This window comes from Daktulosphaira vitifoliae, unplaced genomic scaffold (assembly GCF_025091365.1).
Source record: "Daktulosphaira vitifoliae isolate Bord-2020 unplaced genomic scaffold, ASM2509136v1 Scaffold_4, whole genome shotgun sequence".
NCBI lineage: Eukaryota > Metazoa > Arthropoda > Insecta > Hemiptera > Phylloxeridae > Daktulosphaira > Daktulosphaira vitifoliae.
The window spans coordinates 9871080-9891821 of record NW_026099575.1 but is presented as its reverse complement, the minus strand read 5'-3'; the positions used below and the strand labels follow the sequence as shown (position 1 = coordinate 9891821).

The 20742-nt window shown below is 23.7% G+C and overlaps 2 protein-coding genes across 6 annotated transcripts; one reads left to right on the top strand and one right to left on the bottom strand.

The window, feature by feature from the left end:
- Positions 1-65: 65 nt before the first annotated feature.
- On the bottom strand, positions 66-11327 carry LOC126905217 (uncharacterized). 5 transcript variants are annotated; one of them, XM_050684736.1, is made up of 13 exons: positions 11135-11327; positions 5413-5529; positions 4967-5053; positions 4831-4902; positions 2269-2320; positions 2045-2204; positions 1860-1964; positions 1129-1382; positions 994-1042; positions 644-786; positions 537-581; positions 364-479; positions 66-249 (listed from the first exon to the last, which is right to left on the bottom strand). In XM_050684736.1, exons 2-13 carry the CDS (start codon positions 5509-5511, stop codon positions 184-186), a joined length of 1248 nt encoding a protein of 415 aa, XP_050540693.1. In that variant the 5' UTR covers positions 5512-5529; positions 11135-11327; the 3' UTR covers positions 66-183. The 5 variants fall into 5 exon arrangements, with proteins under 5 accessions (XP_050540693.1, XP_050540690.1, XP_050540691.1 ...); XM_050684733.1 differs by having other exon boundaries at positions 364-581; positions 11135-11325; XM_050684734.1 differs by lacking the exon at positions 11135-11327 and adding an exon at positions 10485-10601 and having other exon boundaries at positions 364-581.
- Positions 11328-11333: 6 nt separating this feature from the next.
- LOC126905218 (tRNA-dihydrouridine(20a/20b) synthase [NAD(P)+]-like) lies at positions 11334-16062 on the top strand. The gene is made up of 6 exons (XM_050684738.1): positions 11334-12213; positions 12274-12395; positions 13338-13413; positions 14021-14200; positions 15255-15463; positions 15527-16062. The coding sequence occupies exons 1-6, from the start codon at positions 12131-12133 to the stop codon at positions 15901-15903; spliced, it is 1047 nt and encodes a 348-aa protein (XP_050540695.1). The 5' UTR covers positions 11334-12130; the 3' UTR covers positions 15904-16062.
- The last annotated feature ends 4680 nt before the right edge of the window (positions 16063-20742 follow it).

Genomic DNA, 20742 nt, shown 5'->3' with positions numbered 1-20742 from the left:
AATTTTTATCGATATTTTACCAACAACACCGGAACCCCAGAGATAAATAAAAACAACATCAAAGGTCCAATTAATATTACTATTTTAATCAATTTAAGAGAAAATTAAACATACGCTTTTGAATACAAATTATAATTCAACAAATTCTATTTTATATAATTTAAAATATAAAAAAATAATAAACTAAATTTTACTCAAATCTTTAAAACTATCGTCTTCTGAATTCCAGGTGTTAGAATTTTCATCTATCTAAACATTTGATTAAAAATACGTTACTTTACTTCAAAATATGTATTACTATAATTATTGTTTGATTATATAAGTTTATAGCATTTAAACACCAAACAATGTAATATATCTTACTTGATTTAATTTATCTAATGAAAAATCTAGAAATGATGGAACGTTGCTAGTTGATTGATAATGAGTAATGGAATGACTTATACCAAGACAAGGTTCGGGTGAAGAAAAATCGTCATCTACACCATAAGTTTTTGAATTAGTTAAAAAATTATTATACTTTTCGAACGTTTTACTTTCCGCGCTTGATAATTCAAAACTGTCATTTTGACTCAGTATCTCTTTAAAAAAAATATAATATTTCAAATGATATTTTATAACTATAAATAAAGTAGTATTATACCTTGTTGGTTAACTGGAATAAAAAGAGGGTTGAAAATAAAATCTTTTGGTGTTGAATTGTTTATAGGAAACATTTTTGTTGGTGATGTAGATAATTTAGTAATCTTATCTGTTTTTTTGTTATTTTTTTGTGATGAATTGTGTCTATAAAAAAATGTATTAATCACATTTATAAATTTTTTATGCAATTTAAACACAAAACTTAGTCGTTTAGATCTTTTATGATATGTACAGTTTTTATACAAACAATTTTTTTTCTGGATTTGATAATTAATTTAAGAGTAAGGAAATTTTACTTTATTTTTGGACATACGTCCTTTAAATACTAAATAACTCATTTATACTACATACAAACGAAGGATACATTGACGAAGTTCTTCACAAACAATAACTCCAGGATCTAAACAAAAATATTGATAAAACTTTAAACATAATAATTGTGTTATAACTTAGTAATTGAAGATATTAAAATGAAATATTCACTACCATTATCTGATTTTGATGTACTACTCAATTTTGGCAAATCATCACTAATTTCATTAATATATTTATTATATAAATTACAGACATCACTAAAATCTTCGTCATTAAATTTACTAATAGGAAGTATTTCGTTTTTTTTTGGTTCTTTAATACGATTTACTAATGAATTTTTAAGCTCACGTACTTGGTTTCTTATAGAATCAGATAACAATTTTTCTGGAGATGAAGTAAGCTTAAAATTACTTGTAATTATGTTCCTATAATTATTTAGTCATAAAAATTCTGTAACAAGCAAAGCTAATCGCTTTCTGACAAAATTTATACTTAACAAATGTTTAAAAATTCCAGTTTTTTATAAAGAAGTAAATAAAAATTATTTAGACATTTTTAAATTTACTTTTATATTCTTTTTATAATATACATTTCATTTTATAATTATTGAGTATTAAACTAAATTTTTATTACTTTTTCTTTTAACTATTAAACTAATAAAATTATATAATTAAAGTCTATAAATGGCCAAAATTAATTTGGCTATTCTTTAAACGTATTTTCTAATATACTTTAAGTTAACCATATGGAAATATAGAAAAAAAAATTATTATTATGAATCAAAGTTACAATAATGAGTTTTTGCAAATTATTTAATCTCATTAAAAGTTAAAAAATTAATAAACGTCTATTATATCAATAAAGTTATGATCAAATAAGATACAAATTAATTAGAATATTACTCTTTTTTATTTGTCAATGGTCTTGAAGTAATTTTTGTCATGATATTTTTATTGAACAAATAATGTTTATTAACTGCTAATGGTTTTAATTTTTCGATTGGAGATCTAAAATAAATTGAAAATTTAATATGATATTTCATTATTGATGTATTGATTACACGGTGCACCATAGATTTTTAACTTACATAGAAATATTTTTATCAAGACAACGTTTTTTTGTTGATGTAGCTTCTGGAGAACTAATATTTACACGATAATTTTTAACTGGATTTCTCGTTTCTAAATTCACACAGGAAATAATATCTTCTATTCTACTCTTATGTACTTTGCTAGGTGGATCTAAATCTGATATATAAAATTAATTTAAGTTATTATTTTTTATAACTAAAAGTAAAAATTGTGTTCAAACTTTGTTCACAAAAATTAGGATGGATTCCTCGTTGAACATAACCATTTCTAACCTAAAAAACAATGTTTTTATAAATGATTTCAAACTTAAAAAAACATGCATTTCGAAATATCTGAGTGTTATTTTAGAGAGTTTGACTTGGGATCAATGTTTATTTTTATATACGTTTTTTCCTGCGATAATCTGCACTCGGATATATTGAAATAGACATATTTATTTAATTATAAAAGATTTTTATAATTAAATATATATTTTTTCAACATATTTTCCAATGAAATAATATTTCCTGCTTTCTTTAAAGTAGATTTGTGTTGTTTCAAATGTGAAAAATAACATGACAAAATTGTTCATGATATAAAATTTTGCACTTAAGAAGTTATACGAGTAGTGATGAATATTCTCAAAATAATTTATACATATTTATTTATCATGATACATATATATATATAATACTTAAGATTGGTAGATTATTCCAAAAGCTACATGATCTGCTATTTCCTTATTAATATCCTGATTAAGATAAAGTATGTCGAAAAAAAAGGGATTATTAAAAAATATATTTCTAATGAAAAAATTGTATTAATCCATACACTTTTCAATAAGTTATAGCGTATAAAGTTAAAAATGTAAAAAATAAAATCGAGAATTTTCACTCAAAAATAGCATTTGGTAGCCGTTTTCACCGTGAAGACATAATAAAGTCCGAATTTTTTTTTTTCATAATAAAATACATTATTTTATCTTTAATTTAAGATATACATAAAAGTGTAAGACTTTCCGGAACACTTTCAAAATTTAAGTTGAAAAAGTTGTCATTTTCAATCCCTCCTGTGGGCAGGTAAAGTGTCAAATTTATAAAAAAAATATACAAAATGATAGGTAAAGACATTTATAAAAAAAATTAATTGATCAACACATTTTCCAAATAGTTATAGAATTATTAAGTTAAAAATATAAAAAAGAATTATTTTACAAGAATCATATTTTTTTTTTATTATGATAAAGCATTAAGATGTTTGATGATAGCTTTACCTATCATTTTGTGTATTTTTTTTATAAATTTGACACTTTACCTGCCCACAGGAGAGATTGAAAATGACAACTTTTTCACAAAAAATTAACTTTTACACTTAACTTTTGAAAGTGTTCCGAAAAGTCTGACACTTTTATGTATATCTTAAATTAAAGATAAAATAATGTACTTTATTATGAAAAAAAAAAATTCGGACTTTATTTTGTCTTCACGGTGAAAACGGCTACCAAATGCTAAAAAAATTATTTTTTTCCATAATAAAGTTAATTACATTAGCTTTAATTTAAGATATATATAAAAGTGTAAAACTTTCCGGAACACTTTCAAAAGTTAAGTTGAAAAAGTTTTACTTTCTATATGCATTTTTCAAAATTGAACCCACCTCCTATATAGGAAAATAGTCTGATTTTAAAAAAAAGTATGTCAAATAAAAGATGTTATAAATACTACTTCTCATGAAAAATTTGTATTGATCCATACATTTTTTAAAAAGTTATAGCATTTTAAAGTGAAAAAAACCCAGCACAGGGGGGTCGCGGCACAGTTGTGACGTGGTATAGTTGGATCAAGTATAATGATATCTGACAGTGATTAAAATCACTATCAAAAATAAACGCTTCGATGCAAATCTTTAGATAGTGTTTAATTTTAAAAAAATTGGTGTTTTATTCCAAAAGCTACTTGATCTGCTGGTTCCTTATTAATATCTCGATTAAGATAAAGTATGTCGAATGAAAAACGGGTTTATTAAAAAATATTATTTCTCATAAAAAAATTGTGTGGATCCATAAACTTTTCAATAAGTTATAGCATTATAAAGTTAAATATAATATAAATCATAAAATCGAGAATTTTCACACGAAAATAGCATTCGGTAGCCATTTTCGCCGTGAAGACAAGTCCAGAGGTCAAATTTTTTTTTTTCAAATTAAAGTACATTACATTAGCTTTAATTTAAGATATATATAAAAGTGTCAGACCTTCCGGAACATTTTCAAAAGTTATGTTGAAAAAGTAAATTTTTTGTGAAAAAGTTGTCATTTTAAATCCCCCCCTGTGGGCAGGTTAAGTGTCAGATTTACAAAAAAAATATACCAAATAATAGGTAAAGACATTAAGCATCTATAAAAAAAAAAATTATATTGATATGTTCATTTTTGAAAAAGTTACGGCAGTTTTTAGTAAAAAAAATTGAAAAAATTTCGAAAATTAGCGATTTTTAAATTTGTAATTTTTTTGGAGGTTTCCCCCATTTATAGGGAACGAGGGAAATTTTTTCAATTTTGAAGGGTAATGTCTTCGACTAGATACGATTTGTGATCTTTTGACGTATCGTTGAAAGAAATCCGTTCAGTGAGAGCTAAGAAAAAGTGGTAACAGTCACAAAAAAAAAACATAAGTAAAACCAATACCTCCTAAGCTTCGCATCGAAGCTAAAAGATATATTTATAAATAATATATTTTTGTCTAACTATATTGGTTGTTTAAATTTAATTTAATTTTTATAAAGTACTTATCTATTAACTTACTTTTCCGCGTTCATTAACCAACTGATGTAAAAGTTGAGGAGGATGATTTTCAAAATAGCGATCTATGTTTTCCTATCAAAAAAATATATAAGAATCTAATTATAAAAATAAAATAGGAAATAGTAGAAAATTTTACCAATAAATTCGTTTGATTTCTTTTCTTTTGTAAAACTATGCGTTCTCTTGAACTATTTTCACTAGTAGATATTTCATTTTGACCATACTATGAAAAAATTTAGATATGATTTTTTTTAATTTCTTCGAATAAAATAAAATTATAATAAAATTTTTTTTTTTTTAATACCCTGTTTTACATAAAATAAAAAATCATAAAAACATACGTTTCGTATATCAGTGTGTAGAATAAGAAATGAAATATACTAAAAAAAATTTTTGCTGAATGTAAAATATTGTAATAATCTTATTGTTTTTATAATTATAAATCAAGCTCAATGTTGTATTTAAATTTTTTATAGGAACATTCATGCAAAAATTTTCTTTATTCCTTCTTAATTTCCAATGTAGAAGCAAATTTTTTAGATTGTTATATCAATATAAAAATTAATTAATTAGAACACTCACGTGAGATACTCTATTAGATCGACCTTGATTTTTTTTAAAATAATGACTCTTAATTTCATTATTTGTTTTTCTGAAGTACTTGCTTTTTCTTGTCCACATAGTATTGTACTTAGTAAACTAATAGAAAGAGATAATATTTATATACTCATATATGTACTATACTCATTTTTATTGATTAGTTTTTTTATTTATAATTATTATTATACATATAACTTAAAATTTATTTATAATATCAATGAAAAATGCAAATCTAATTGAGAATAAATCTAAGTAAATTTTAACAACTCGCAAATATTTTAAGTACATATATTTATAGAAAAATTAAGAGTTAAGCGGAAGATTTTATTTTTATAAAAATAATTTCTCACTTAAAAATTAATTTTCAACATACAAATTCTAGTCTTTTTAAAATAAAATTTGTACAGTCAAAATTTTAGAATTATAAAGTTTATAAGAGATGATTTACTAGAAAATCATGAGTTTCTCTACTCAAAAATGCTTGCGGTGACCCAGTTGTTCACTATAAATTATACTTTTAAAAAGAATTTAAACAAAAAATTATCAAAAATAATATTTATTTTAAAATATTTTTAAAATTTCTTTTGTCCTCTCCATGATATATTCTGTGAATTAATTAAAGACTAAAAATTTAGTATGGTATGTAATGAATATATCGATTGTAGGTGAAAAATATACCAATTAGAAAACATTAAAATAATGAGCAAAATAGCATTAGAATAATAATTTTTCTAGACAGATATTTCAATAAAATAATTGCCACTTAAACTTCGATGCAAAGCTGAGAAATTATTAATTTTACCATGATGTGATTTTTGTTTTTTTTTTTTTGTCTGTTGCCACTTTTTTTCAGCTCTCACAGGACCGATTTTGATGAACATTATGTCAAAAGATCACAAATCGTATCTAGTTGAAGACATTACCCTTAAAAATAGAAAAAAATTCCCTTGTTCTCCGTAAATGGGGGAAATATCCAAAAAAATTACAATTATTCAACACGGTAAATTTTGTCATTTTTTTCACTTTTTTTTCTTAAAACTACCATAACTATTATAAAAATTAACAAAACAACTTAATTTATTTTTTATCGAAACTTTAGATATTTCCCTTTCATTCGAAGTCATTTTTTTAAAAATCTAACACTTAACCTGCTCACAGGGGGGGATTTAAAGTAGTAACTTTTTTATAAAAACTAGCTATTTCAATTTAATTTTTGAAAATGTTCTGTGATACTGCATCCTTTAAACGTATATCAAATTAAACTTATGTTATGTACTATAAAATAAAAAAAAAAATTTTCCCGACACCTTATCTTCTACGTGCAAACGTAGTTAAAAAAATGCTATTTTTGTGTTAAAATTTTCAATATCCGAAATTAAATCTTTAACTTTTTGAATAATGTATGTATCAACACAAATTTATTTTTTCTAAATACATTATGTATACTTCTTTCATTTAACATACTTTTTATTTAAATTGGACAATTTTCCTTTACAAGGGGCTGTCAAAACTTGAAAAATACGTATAAAAAGTAGAACTTTTTCAACTTGATTTTTGAAAATGTTCCGGAAATACTGCGTCCTTTAAAAATCTGTTAAATTAAAGCTTACAATAAATACTAATGGTTCAAAAAAAAAATTTGTGCCGACACCTTTTCTTCTATAGGAAAATGACCGTCGAATTTAACAAAACTTATTTTATGTAAAAATCACTGTTTAACATGAAATATTTTAATAGTTAAAACTGCCATAACTTTTTGAAAAATGAATAAATTAAAATTATTTTTTTTATAATGAAACCTTAGATATTTTTCTTTCAATTGATACAATTTTTTTGAAAATGTGACTAAACCTGCCCACTGGGGGAATTAAAAAAAACACCTTATGTACACAAGTTAAGCTTTTTGAATTTTTGAAAATGTTCCGGAAATATTAACACTTTTATTTAATCTTAAATTAAAGCTTATATTATTATTTAGAATAAAGTTCATAAGACATAAGAAGTTAAACTTTTTTAAATTTTTTTGCTTTTTTAAAGTCGAAAAAGTAACTTTAAAATTTGAATTAGCTTAAATTACCAATTTTACAAAGTGACGAAAGCGATGAACAGTTGCCGAATTGGTAACACTTGTGTCTTTTGAGGTTAGGATACCAGGTTCACTTGTGGCAATTAATACTTTGCATTTTTTTTAAGTTGGAAAAATTTTCAAATTATTTGATTTTTATCTCACATAGATTCATTAACTTCAATAAATATCAAGGATCCTATATAATTTTATATTATATTTTTGAATCTAAGAATTACTAATCTGGATATAATTAAAGAAATAGATTATGTTGCTTTTGTAATTATCCACCAATTTCTTAGAATTAAACATATATACAGATTGGCATCGAAGCATTTCTAATGATAGTGATTTTAATCATTGTCAGATTAAATCTATACTGGACCCAACTATGTCACGTCCCTACTGTGCTGGCTTTTTTTAATAATAATATTAAAAATTAGATGTAACAAAAAAATTCTAATTGCACATTTGAAAAAAGCGCGTAAAGTTGATTTAAAAAAATATATTTTTGTTACTGATGAAAGTTCGTTGTAGTCCAATGTATAAAACTTATAACTTTGGTTTTTTTTTTGACGCTCACCACTTTTCCTTACCTCTAACTAGACTGAATTTTGTCAACCATGGGTCAAAAAATCACAAATTTTATCTAACTGAAAACATTATTCTTAAAATTTTTAAAATTTTCCCTCGTTTCAAGTTTTTCCTATATAAGAGAAAATGATCTGATTTTCAAAAAAAGTATATAGGATGAAAATGGTATACAGAATGATTTTTTTATCATAACTTACTCAATTACTTACAGAATAAATATAATTTAAACATTTTTTTTTTTTTGGTTATCTTTAGTTAGACATTATTCTTGAATTATTAACTATGAAGTACATTTTAAGATCATCCCTTATGCTTTGTAAGGGTGTCAACTTTGTTTTTTTAAATGGGAACACATATTTTGAATTGAATAAAATAAAATGTTTGAGTTTTTAATTTAATATTAAATGGCATTTGAATATTTAATATAATTTGATTTGTTTATTAAATATAAACATTTAAAGTTTCAAATTTTTGAGTTAATATACATGTATAATACGCAAAGGATTACAAATACAGGTTTTTTACATTGGTTTTTTATGGCATTGCTGTCACAGTAACGGATTGTTATTTATCAATTATGACTATCAATAAAAATACATTTAAAATACGACACTGACACTTTTATATATACCTTAAATTAAAGTTAATGTAATACACATTATTATGGAAATTTTTTATATTTTCTTCGTTGCGAAACTGAGAAGTATTAACATTATAATGCTATAACTTTTTGAAAAATGTATCGATCATTATAATTTTTTTATGAGAAGTACTATTTATATTCTTCTTTTATGCAACATACTTTTTTTTTTAATCGGCCCCTTTTCCTTTATATATTACACTTATAAATCATAAAACTTGTAATCAGAATATATATAAGGAAATAGGAGATCATGTAGCTTTTGGAATAATCCACCAATTTTTTAAAATTAAACACTATCTACAGATTTGCATCGAAATGTTTTTTATGAGCTTTTAACCACTATCATCCATACTACTACGTCCCATCTTTGCCGCGTTCCCACTGTATCGTGTTCATTGTGTTATCGTTTTTTAGTAATAAAAATTGATAGAAATAAATAAAAGTAGATTCATATTTAGGCCGAGTCGAGAAACTATTATATGAAATCTTAATAACATTATTAAAAGACTTAAAGTTTTCCGACTGGTTAGGTTAAACTAATACCAACAAAAACATAACTATGATAGTTTTGAAATACCACTCTCTAAAAAAAAAAGTATGTCTATCAAAGTAATGATATCACATTGTGGCTAATTATGGTTTTTCTTTAATTTACAAACTCTATTCTCACATATTTCCATACAAAATTCCAGTATTAAAATTTTTATATTGATTGTTTAGTTGGGTTTAGAAACTCCCTAAAGCGGCTTTAATTTTAAGAAAACTGAAATTTTCAGATTTAAATTTTAAGACCTAACATTATGCCAAATTTCATATTTTTACCTATGCAGAGTGTCTTATAATTTTGATGATAACTCAGTGATTGAATGAGTTACAAAAACGGAAAATTTGAAAAGGTTCATTGCTTTAAAAAATAATTTTGATACAGCGTTCTAAACTACTACAGCTTAATCTATCTATACTTAAAATTTAAAAAGCTTATATTAAGTAGACTGAAATATGTGGGTTTGAAAAAACAAATGAATCTTATCGTGTAAAGATACACTAATTGCTAGAACTGAGCAGTGCGCTCAAAGAAATATATTTTATCAAACGAACCGACTTTGTTGAATTAACAAATATAAGGACTCGAATAATGAGAATAAAAGTCGGCTTATACATTAACATTAATAATTATTGCTTTAAGATTTGTATGCATGTAAAAATACATTGAGATATACAAAGACGTATTTAGGAATTCTTTAGTCTAGGTAAGAAAAAACGCGTCCTCATAAATTTTATTAATAATATAACACAAATAATGAATTTTTCGCTACTCCGAATTCTAAAAACATCAATATACGTAATTAAATGAAAATTTGGTAACATTTTTAGAAAGGTTTATATGACCTTAAAACGAAAATAAAATTTTGATTTGAAGGAGATATTAAGATTTCTGGGAGGACTAAGCTTCATCAAGCCTCTTAAATATCCGCCAGTTTTCTAAAAATTTTACATATTCATAATTATACTTTATTTTATCAATCAAATGCTACAAGTTCCTTTCACAATTTCAAATCATGGACCTCGTGCCACTTGTTCCTTCTAAATATATTTATAGATTATTTAAAATTTAACAAAAAATGTTTTATTTGGAATTTTTATTTCTCGACAATTAAAATAAAATGATTTAATGTATCAATATTCAAGTCTTAATAAAACGTTTATATTATCTGATTACCTTGCTACATGAACATTATATAATATAAATACCTTATTCAATGTAATTATTTTCTGAAATAAATCTTTATCAATAGTTAAATTTAAATGAAAATTCTATTTTATTATATTTAGAACTCAAATTTTTATATTAATTGAAATACTAAGAAGAAAATAATATATCTCTAACAGAGATGCCTGATTCGTAAGCACAATATGTAATTATAATTGAAAAAATGTGTTATTATATAAAATATTTTATTTTTTTTTCCAGGGAAATATTTAATTATTTAACCAGTCTCGTAATAATAAAAATAGACTTGATATTATTGATAATAATTATCTATACAATTATTGTGTTGATAATATATCTACGTCCTCAGTCGATTTCAAGTCATCAGGAAATAAAATTAGTTTAAATTTCACATAAGTTGAGTTATAATTAAATTGGTTCTTATCATTATTTAATTTAATATATAATTGTTTAATTTTTATATTGTTTTAACTTTTACATAAAACTTTTGGTTTGTTTTTTATCATTTTTAAGTTTAATTTAAAATATGTTTATGTTTTTGACTGTTATTTTTAAATTAATTTTTTTGTATTATAATTGTTTAAAATAAATTCTAATAAATTTTAAAGTGTATATATTTGCCTATTGATGATATAAGTAAATATGTAATAACTATATTTAATACACTTACTTATTTACTTAATATGTCAAATTTAATAACGGCAATGAGTAAAAACCATTGATCTAATATCAAGACATTGACTATATGAAAAATAAATAGGCTGTGATTAAGATATCATTTTAATAACATTTATTTAGTTTATACCACGGTTATACAGACAGATTTAACATTTCGACTAATGATTTGAGCCTTTATTGAAATAGTGATCGGGCAATGTTACGTGACGCAATATACTTGAAAATAACTCATTCACAATAATTAGATAACTCTGCATTAGACATTTAAAATACTTTTTCAATCATGTGTTTATATGTGTAAAGGTATACTTAAGTCTTGCATTTGCAAAATGAAATAAAATATTACAGAACTCAAGCACATAATTATTAAAGGATTTAAAATTTTTAACCATTGATATTCATCATGAACTGTATCCACACTAGTAGTTTAGTTAATAATAACTAAATATATTAAGAATTTTTATTAACATCGGGAAATTCAACCAAATATTAATGTAAAAAAAAGAATACGTTTTACAACTGATAATTCAGCTATTAAAACACACGAATTTTAGCTAATAAAATTTCTAAATATATGAAAAGTATAAAACTGAAGAATTAAATGCCATAATTTACATTTTAGAGATTTATGCAATAACGGTTTTGTAAAAGAATACAATAAATTTCCAACGGAAAATAAACAATTATTTACTGATAATAGTTCTTAAAAAGTAAAAATTGTTATATTAAACATAAGAGGTCAAAACATAAACTGGCCCATAACACTATCAATAATGACTTAGCTGTCCCAGCGTTGAAAATATTGAAAATTCAAAACCTTTCTGTACAACAGGTTTAACCCTCTCATTTATCTACTCTTATCAGCCGTTATCACTAATATTTAATAAGACGGTTATGTGTTTCATAAAATATCTGAGATCATTATAAATATTTAACCATTAAGGATTTTTTACTATGTAAAATTAATAATTTGTAAGCTTTTTTAAAAATGACTAACTCAGTTTTAGATTTATTTAATAATGAAAATCTTGCATTTGTCAAAGTTTGTGCCCCCATGGTTCGCTACAGCAAGTGAGATAAAATCATTTTAATTTATCTGATAAAATATAAAAATTTATTACACAATTTTAGACTTCAGTATCGAAAACTTGTTAGAATGTATGATTGTAATTTATGCTTCACTCCTATGATAATGGCCGATTCCTATATTAAATCTCCAAAAGCTCGAAACCATGAATTTCAGACTGATGATGGTTAGTTATAATTACATTTTTATTATTTTAACTTTTAAAGAAGCCCGCCCACAGTTAGCCAATATAAATTAATTAATAAACATAATTGTAAAATGTTTACACTTTCAAGTAAAACTACATGTACATAAGCATATTCATCAATTAATTATGTCATTGATTACCCAATAATATTATTTTTAAATAGTAAGAATAAAATTCATACTATATAAATTATAAAAAGTATAACTCTAATTTCATTGATAAACTCATTAATCTTTTAATGCAGTTTAAAATTTATAAAAATGGGGTTTTACTATTATTTGTTTTTAAAACCTGTAGGGATATTGTTCCCATACTTATAAGTCTTGTGATAATTATATCAAACATTTATACATAATTATAAAATATTTCTAATAAAATTTAACATAGATAAGAAATACGGTTTTTAACTTTTTAATTGAATTTATTATTAATAATTTGATTTATAAATTTTTATAATTAATGTTAGTTTGATGAATCCACTTTGAATTGACTACACTTTTAATAATATTTTCATTATAAAACATTGCCTTTTTATAGAGTACTACATTGATAAACCATATTTATCCAGAATTAAGCTAAGTGAAATATCTTATTTGTCTCTTGTGTATTATTTAGTATCTTAAAGTTATTAAAATCTGTTTCTTAATTACTTTTTCTACTGAATTTGATATCAATAAAAAAATAAAGAATTTTAATGTTGATTACAGGACAAATCTAATTATACCAACCTCCAAATCCAATAATTGTTGTATATGTTTAGTTAAACTATTGTTAAATTTTTTACTAATTGTAAATTATAATAATAATAAAAAATATTTATACATAGTCAAATAACTAGGTGATAAAAAACTGTTAATATTATTTTTCAATTCATTCTTATTTAACATTGTAATCAATTGTATTATTTTTAAATTATTTCAGAAGATCGTCCATTAATTGTTCAGTTTGGTGCCAATAATTCAACTGATTTCATATCTGCTTCAGAATTGATAATTCCGTAGGTTTAATTGTTATTTAAAACCCATTTAATGTCCTTGCCACAGTAAATTAATTGGGTATTAAGCCAATATATTGGTTTACTAGAACTATACTAAACTAAAATAAAATATCATTGTTTTATTTTATTTATGTTAAATTTTTTGTTATATTTTTAGCAATTATTGATTCATAATTTATAATTATTAATAAGATGAATTTTAAGATAGCATATGGTACTATAATATAATTAAACAAACTTAGGTATTCTATTAATGTAGATTATTTTGAATGAAAAGTAATATGTTATTTATTATTGGAAGGTAGAGTTTAGATCAGTTTGCAATACTTAAACATTTTTGTAATTTACTTATGTGTTGGACGAAGTTTTTACTGTATTGTACTCATTTTTTTAAAAATAAAATGTTAATATAAAAAAAAAATATTAATACATAATTTTAAAATATATATTATAATAAAATAAATAAATTCAAGTATAATTCATTTTTTACTTTAACAAAAATATCTTTCAGTGAAAAATAGTATAGTCTGAATATACAAGATTTAAAAAAAAAATTAATTAGTATAATTATTATTGTTTATTTACTCTTGCATCTTAATTTTTTTAGGCATTGTGATGGAGTTGATTTAAATTGTGGATGTCCTCAAAAATGGGCTCTACAAGACGGTTATGGTGCTCATTTATTAAAAAATCCAGAAATTATTAAAGACTGTGTTAGTCAATTGCGAAACAGATTACCTTTAAATAAAACAATATCAGTAAAATTAAGAATACTTAATAATAATAGGCAGGTATTGTTGTTAAGAAAAAGTCAAACATTTTTTAATACCATTGAAATCAAATCCATTTATATAATAAATACAAAAGATTTTAGTCAAATCACAGAAATATTATGATTATATATAATATAATTTATACTTTATACTTTATTTTGTCTTCATGGTGAAATTTGCTACCGTATGCTATTTTTGTGTTAAAATTCTCGATTTTATATTTTTAACTTTATATTTCTATAACTTTTCGAAAAATATATAGATCAATACAATTTTTTATGAAAATTAATATTTATATACTTCTTTCATTTGACATACATTTTTTTTAAAAAAATATTTTAAAATAAAAAATGTTTAGGTAATAAGACTTTTGTAAAAAAATTCTTTTTTATATTTTTAATTTTATAATGCTATAACTTTTTGAAAAATGTATGGATCCATACAATTTTTTTATGATAAATACTATTTATAAACTTTTTTCATTTGAAATACCTTTTCTTTAAATAAAACCATTTCCCTTTAAATATTTATATATTACACTTATAAATCACAAAACTTAATCAGGATACAAATAAGGAAATAGAAGATCTTATAGCTTTTGGAATAATCCATCAATTTTTTTAAAATTAAACACTATCTACAGATTTGCATCGAAGGGTTTTTTATGGTAGTGATTTTAATCACTATCAAATATCATACTTGACCCAACTATGGCACGTCTTCACTTTGTCGCGACCCCAGTATGCTGGGTTTTTTTTTCTGCCTTAAAATTTTAACAAATACTTATTGAGCATTGTGTAGTGCAAAATCGTTTTATATAATAAAACAACAATAGAAGAAAATCTTTTTTAACTTGATATTTATATATTATTTTTCCAACATTATTATTATTAGATTTTGTTTATGGCTTAATCTTGAAAATTAAACTTATCATGTGTGTTTTAATTTTTATACAATATTTATATTTTAAACGCATCATTTTTTACTTAAATTTCAAGGTTTTAATCTAGATAAAATGTTATTTGCATTATTATACAAATTTTTTTCTTAAAAACCAATTGATTCCAGAGAAAGTGTTGACCTTTGTCGACAAATTGAAGCTGCTGGTGTTTCCTTTATAACAGTCCATGGACGAACGCCGCTTCAAAAAAAAGATCCAGTTAACTTAGAATGTATTAAACTTATTAATGATTCTGTCAATATCCCAGTAATTTTCAATGGTGGTATAAAAAATTTGTCAGATGCTATTTTTAAACATAATTTTACTGGTTGTAGAGGTACAGATTTCTTATTAAATGGCATTATGTCAAAACATTTCATGAATAATTTTTTTACCTTAGGAGTTATGAGTGCCACGAGTATACTTCACAATCCAGGTTTATTTGCTGGCTATGATTTTACACCTGTATCAGCTATAGAAAATTGGTTGAAAATTCAACATACAAACTTTTTTTGGTTTCATCATCATCTAGTATTTATGTGTGAACACTTATTAATTAAAAAAGATCGAATTATTTTTAATAATTTAAAAAATGCAAACGATGTTGTATCATTTTTAGAAGAAAAATTTGACATTAAAAATGTACTTTCTAGCAATAGAACTCTTGGTAAAAAACTATCTGCAACACCTGGAACATATTATCAAAGTATTACAAGTAATGAAAGTATTCAAGAAACTGCAGATTTAGTTGATGAATTAAGTAGTTTATTTTGTTAATTTAAAAATTACTGTTAATCTTTAAGAGTTTTTTAAGACAAAATCTATGCACTCATATAAATACATATTATTGCATATAATTGAAAATTTTTAAAATAAAGTTTTTACAACAGTTTCTAGTATCCTAAATATACCATACATTTTTATGTTTCAATGTATAATATACAATTAGTGTATGTAATATTATATACATAACTGAATATATGATTCATAATATAATTAATTTTGAAATTTTATTCATTTGTTGTTCCCTACCTAGGATGAGATGGTAACATGTTGGAGTGGACTGTAAATTGTAATATGAATTAATATACACTTAATTTTTACAAATAACTACAACAATATAATTTAAATTCTAGAAAATACAATTATTATTAAATGAATAAATGAATAGTCTTGTAATAATTATTAACAAATTTATATTTATGTGACACTTTATTCAACAACGGTTCAAACACTATTGAAATTGCTTACCAAACAATTAGTTATCCACATACTAATTAACTAACTAACTTAACACCACTACAATAGTACTGTAATTATATGGGTTCGTAACACATTTTCTATTTAATCATTTTATTTATTATATATATATTATTTAATATGATAGCCACAAATAGAAGGACCAGAACTTTTCAACCTAATAAAATCTTCTAGATATTTTTAGAGAAAAAATTAATTTACAATTACCCCATTTGTTTACATTGACTTCATTTCACACTAATTAAAGAGATGAAATATAATAACAAAACTCTTATTATATAATATCTTTGTTGTTGTCTAAGAAATGTTACAGATATATAAATATCATAATTACAACTGAAAAAAACAAAGGTAATTCTACTCTAAAAAGCTAAAGCTTGCAACATGGTGTAGAAGTTTATGTATTAACGATATAAATAATAAATAAATATTACATTATTAATTAAAATAGCAAAACAATACCTTTTTGAGATGAATTAAAAATTGACTTTATTTGAATAGATTCTTTAAAACTTTAAAAATGAAAATTTATTTTTGACATTTCTTAAGTTTATATTCAATTTAAAACCTAAGTTACTAGAGATTTTAAGTCCAAATTTTTTTTTACAATACAGACATTTATATTAACATAATATTTATACCTAGTAAAATATCTATGATTCGGTCTGACATAAATTAGCATTAAAAATATATTTTAAATATTAGAAAGATATAAACCATTAGCATTCCTACTTTTAAAATATAAATTTTAATGTTTATAGTTGTTTAAAATACTAAATTATGTTAATTAAATTAATCAAAGGTAAATTTGAAAACTAGACAATTTTATATGTAGTCTTGGGCAAATTACTTTGAAAAAGTAACTAAAGTACAATTACTAACAAGTAATTTAATTACTTGTTTTAAATGTAATGTTAAGATTTTACAAAAAAAAGTAATGAGGTACTCCTCAAATTAATTTTTATGTGCGGTTGAACAAACAAAATATCTAATTGTTTCAAAAAAATGTTCAGTATTAAATATTTATGACATAAATATATGAACAACTAAATTAATTGAAAAATAAAAATAATATTGAGAATATTTTTTAGTTCCTTAAAAGTGTATGTTCTTTAAATTTATTAATCGTAAAGTATTTTCTAAATGCATCTCTTATATCTTATACATCATATGGGTATCAACGCCATTTTTTCAAATGACAACTTACATAATGATAATTATCTAATTATGAAAATGACTAATTTATAACAACTTTTAAACAGTACTTCGGAAGTTATTAGCGTTTCAAAATTTAATATTTTTACTAAATTTGGATAAATTAGAAAAAGCTAACCACTTTACAATTAGCGAACTTTTTGACGGATTGATGAGTTTATTATTGCCAGCTGGTATCAAACTTGACAATATACTTTTATTTTTATCTAATGCTGCACTTAACATGGTTAAATCAGGAGAAGTGCTAAAAAGTTTTTACTCGAAAATGAGTCATGTAACATGTGTTGTACACGGGCTTCATAGAGTCACAGAAGAAGTAAAAAGTCAATTTCATATAGTAGATAAAATTATTTCAAGTGTGAAAAAAATATTCAGAAAAGTATCAAGTCGTTTACTTTTATTTAAAGCGGAAGCGCCAAATCTACCCTTACCACCAGAGCCAATTATAACTTGTTGGGGAAGTTGGATTAACGCGAGAATTTCGAAATAATACACTGAATTGTTTTCATGTTGGACAAAAACGATGCTGTTAAAAACTAACAGCGTTATTAAAATAATAACGCTCAAGATTTCTTCATAAAATCTGGATTAGAAAATAACTTAACGTATATTTCGCCAAACTTTGCTACCTTAACCTGGCTACTGAAAAAGTACATCAACATGTACCATTATGGGATTCAATCAAAATTGTTAAAGATATCTAAAAATCTTTGGAAAATCTTAGGGTTAAAAAAAAAAAAAAAAAAAACGCTAATCAAAATAAGTTCAATAAGGCATTGGGAAAAAAATTTTGGTCTCGCGACATTAATAAAAATATCAAATTCTAACTGATGAAGAAGATTTAACTTGTAACAACTTAGCATTTTTTTAAATACGAACCCGTAACGTCTGTCAATGTTAAGTGGTCATTCTCAACATTTAATTTATTATTTATAAACGTAGATCATTCAAATATGAAAATGTAAGAAAACATTATTATAAAAAAAATTTTGTATTGAAATTGTAATTTGCATATTTTTCTGTTTTTTATGCTATTTATAGCGCTAATTGTGGTGTTTTTAAGTGCATTTTAAAGCGCTAAAAATATATTTTATTAGTGCTATAGTATCCGAGCTCTGATTATAATAATTTACATATTAATCGTCAGCATGAAAAACGAACCTAATTCAAAAATTAATTGAAAGAGGGTGTTCGGTAAACTCTATTTATATCAAAAAAAAAAAAACAAACACGAATATCTATTCATCTTTTATGTACTCGAGTTGAGTGAGAATTTTAATTTTTGAATTTAAGAATACAATGTTTCAATAGGCGAAAAATGAATAGTTACTATTAAAACACTATTAGAAATTTAAAAGTTAATGATTTAATTTAGAGAGTTAATATTCGTATTCAAAAGTTTTCAGACACGTAACTGATAGGAATGAATGACTCGGGTCCATAAAAAATTAACGCTTGCCTGGAATCGGTTCCTTAAATTCAAAATATTATTTTTGTATTAATGAAATATTTTAGCTGTTGTGTATAAATGAAAAAATATATAATTTAGTAACTTAATTTAAGATACTTTTCCAAGACAGGCTTTAAAGTTATAATGGAAAGTATTGAATAGTAACTATCGAATTCGATAGTTAGCCAATCTATTCAAATAGTTTTTAAACTTTCGGTAGTTTTTTTAAATATTGATATTGTATGCTAAAAATAAACTATTTAGTTGCATAAAAAATATTCGATAGTTTAAAACGCTCATTATTACTTTGAATGGCTTTAATTTCTCTAAATGAAAATTTTACATGTAATCATCTAATCTAAATTTTTCTAGCCTCCAAAACATTTTACTGTATTTTCACCTATAATTAAATATGTATATATAGTTATATGCTGACGTTTCGTACTCGTTGCAGAGGCCATCTTGGAACTGTACTTACAAACTCAATATTGTAACTATACTGCTGGCTTATCTTGTTGACGGTATGTTTTTATATCAGTTAATGACTCATAACATCGATGTTGTTTATCTGTTGATTTTTTGTGGTGTTGTTGTTGACAACTGTCAGTTTGTTGTTTACGTCTAGTTTTTGTTGTTGTTTACGGCATTCTTGACAATTAGCTCTTCCTTTTGTTACACCGGAAATTTTCTGTTGTATTAATTGTAGTTTTTTCACACATTAAGTTATTTTCTTTTATTATTTGTTGATTTTCTTATTGCCTGGTGTATGATAGTTAACCAAGTCTGGCTAATAGTCCATCGAAAAATATCCAGAAAATTACATCGGAGAAGATTGATGAAAACTACAAATAAAATAAAAACTACAATAATTATAACAGAAAATTGACAGTATAAAAAAGGAAGAACTAAATGTCAAGATGCCGTAAACGTGAATACATCCATAAACATGCCAAGCAGTAGATATAGTTTTTTTTTTTATTGAGATTATGAAAAAGTCTTAGAAAGCCTTAAACATAAGTGTAACTTGAAAAATGTGTCTATGAATGAGACTACTTCATAATATTAAATAATAAATTTATAGAAAGTTTTACCACATTTCTTTATCACCTACTTTTCCCAAAATATTATCTTTTATTATAAGGACTGAAGCCATCACAGATCCATGATAACTACGCTAATAATCTTAAGCCTTTAATATATGTTTTTTTTTTAATATTATTTAATGGCCTCTCAACTAAAATATGTTAAGATTTTTCTTTTTATACGATGACCAGTGTGGTCACCCAGAAAATAATGGTTTCCAACTACCACTCTCCGCCGTCAGTAATCAGTTGTCGGGCATTGGTTGTAATAGTGTTTACCCGCGAATAGTCTCATGCAAAGTTTTGTTATAATTTATTAATGCTAAGAATTAATTATTAAAAATTGTTCACTTAGAAATAAACCATGTAATTTTAGCTAATTTTTCCTTTAATTCTTTATTTTTAAATTTAGTCTAAACGTTTAATTAAAAGGAAAAGTAATAGTTAACAGAAACATAATTTCTGTATGTGAGGACAGAAACCTGTATAGTTAAGCGGTATTGAAACGAACGTCGATACTTGACATCGAAGCAAAACGCGTTGCCGATCGATTAATACAGGCCGCCCGTATATCTTATCTTTATTTCTTTCTTTATAGACTATACTTTA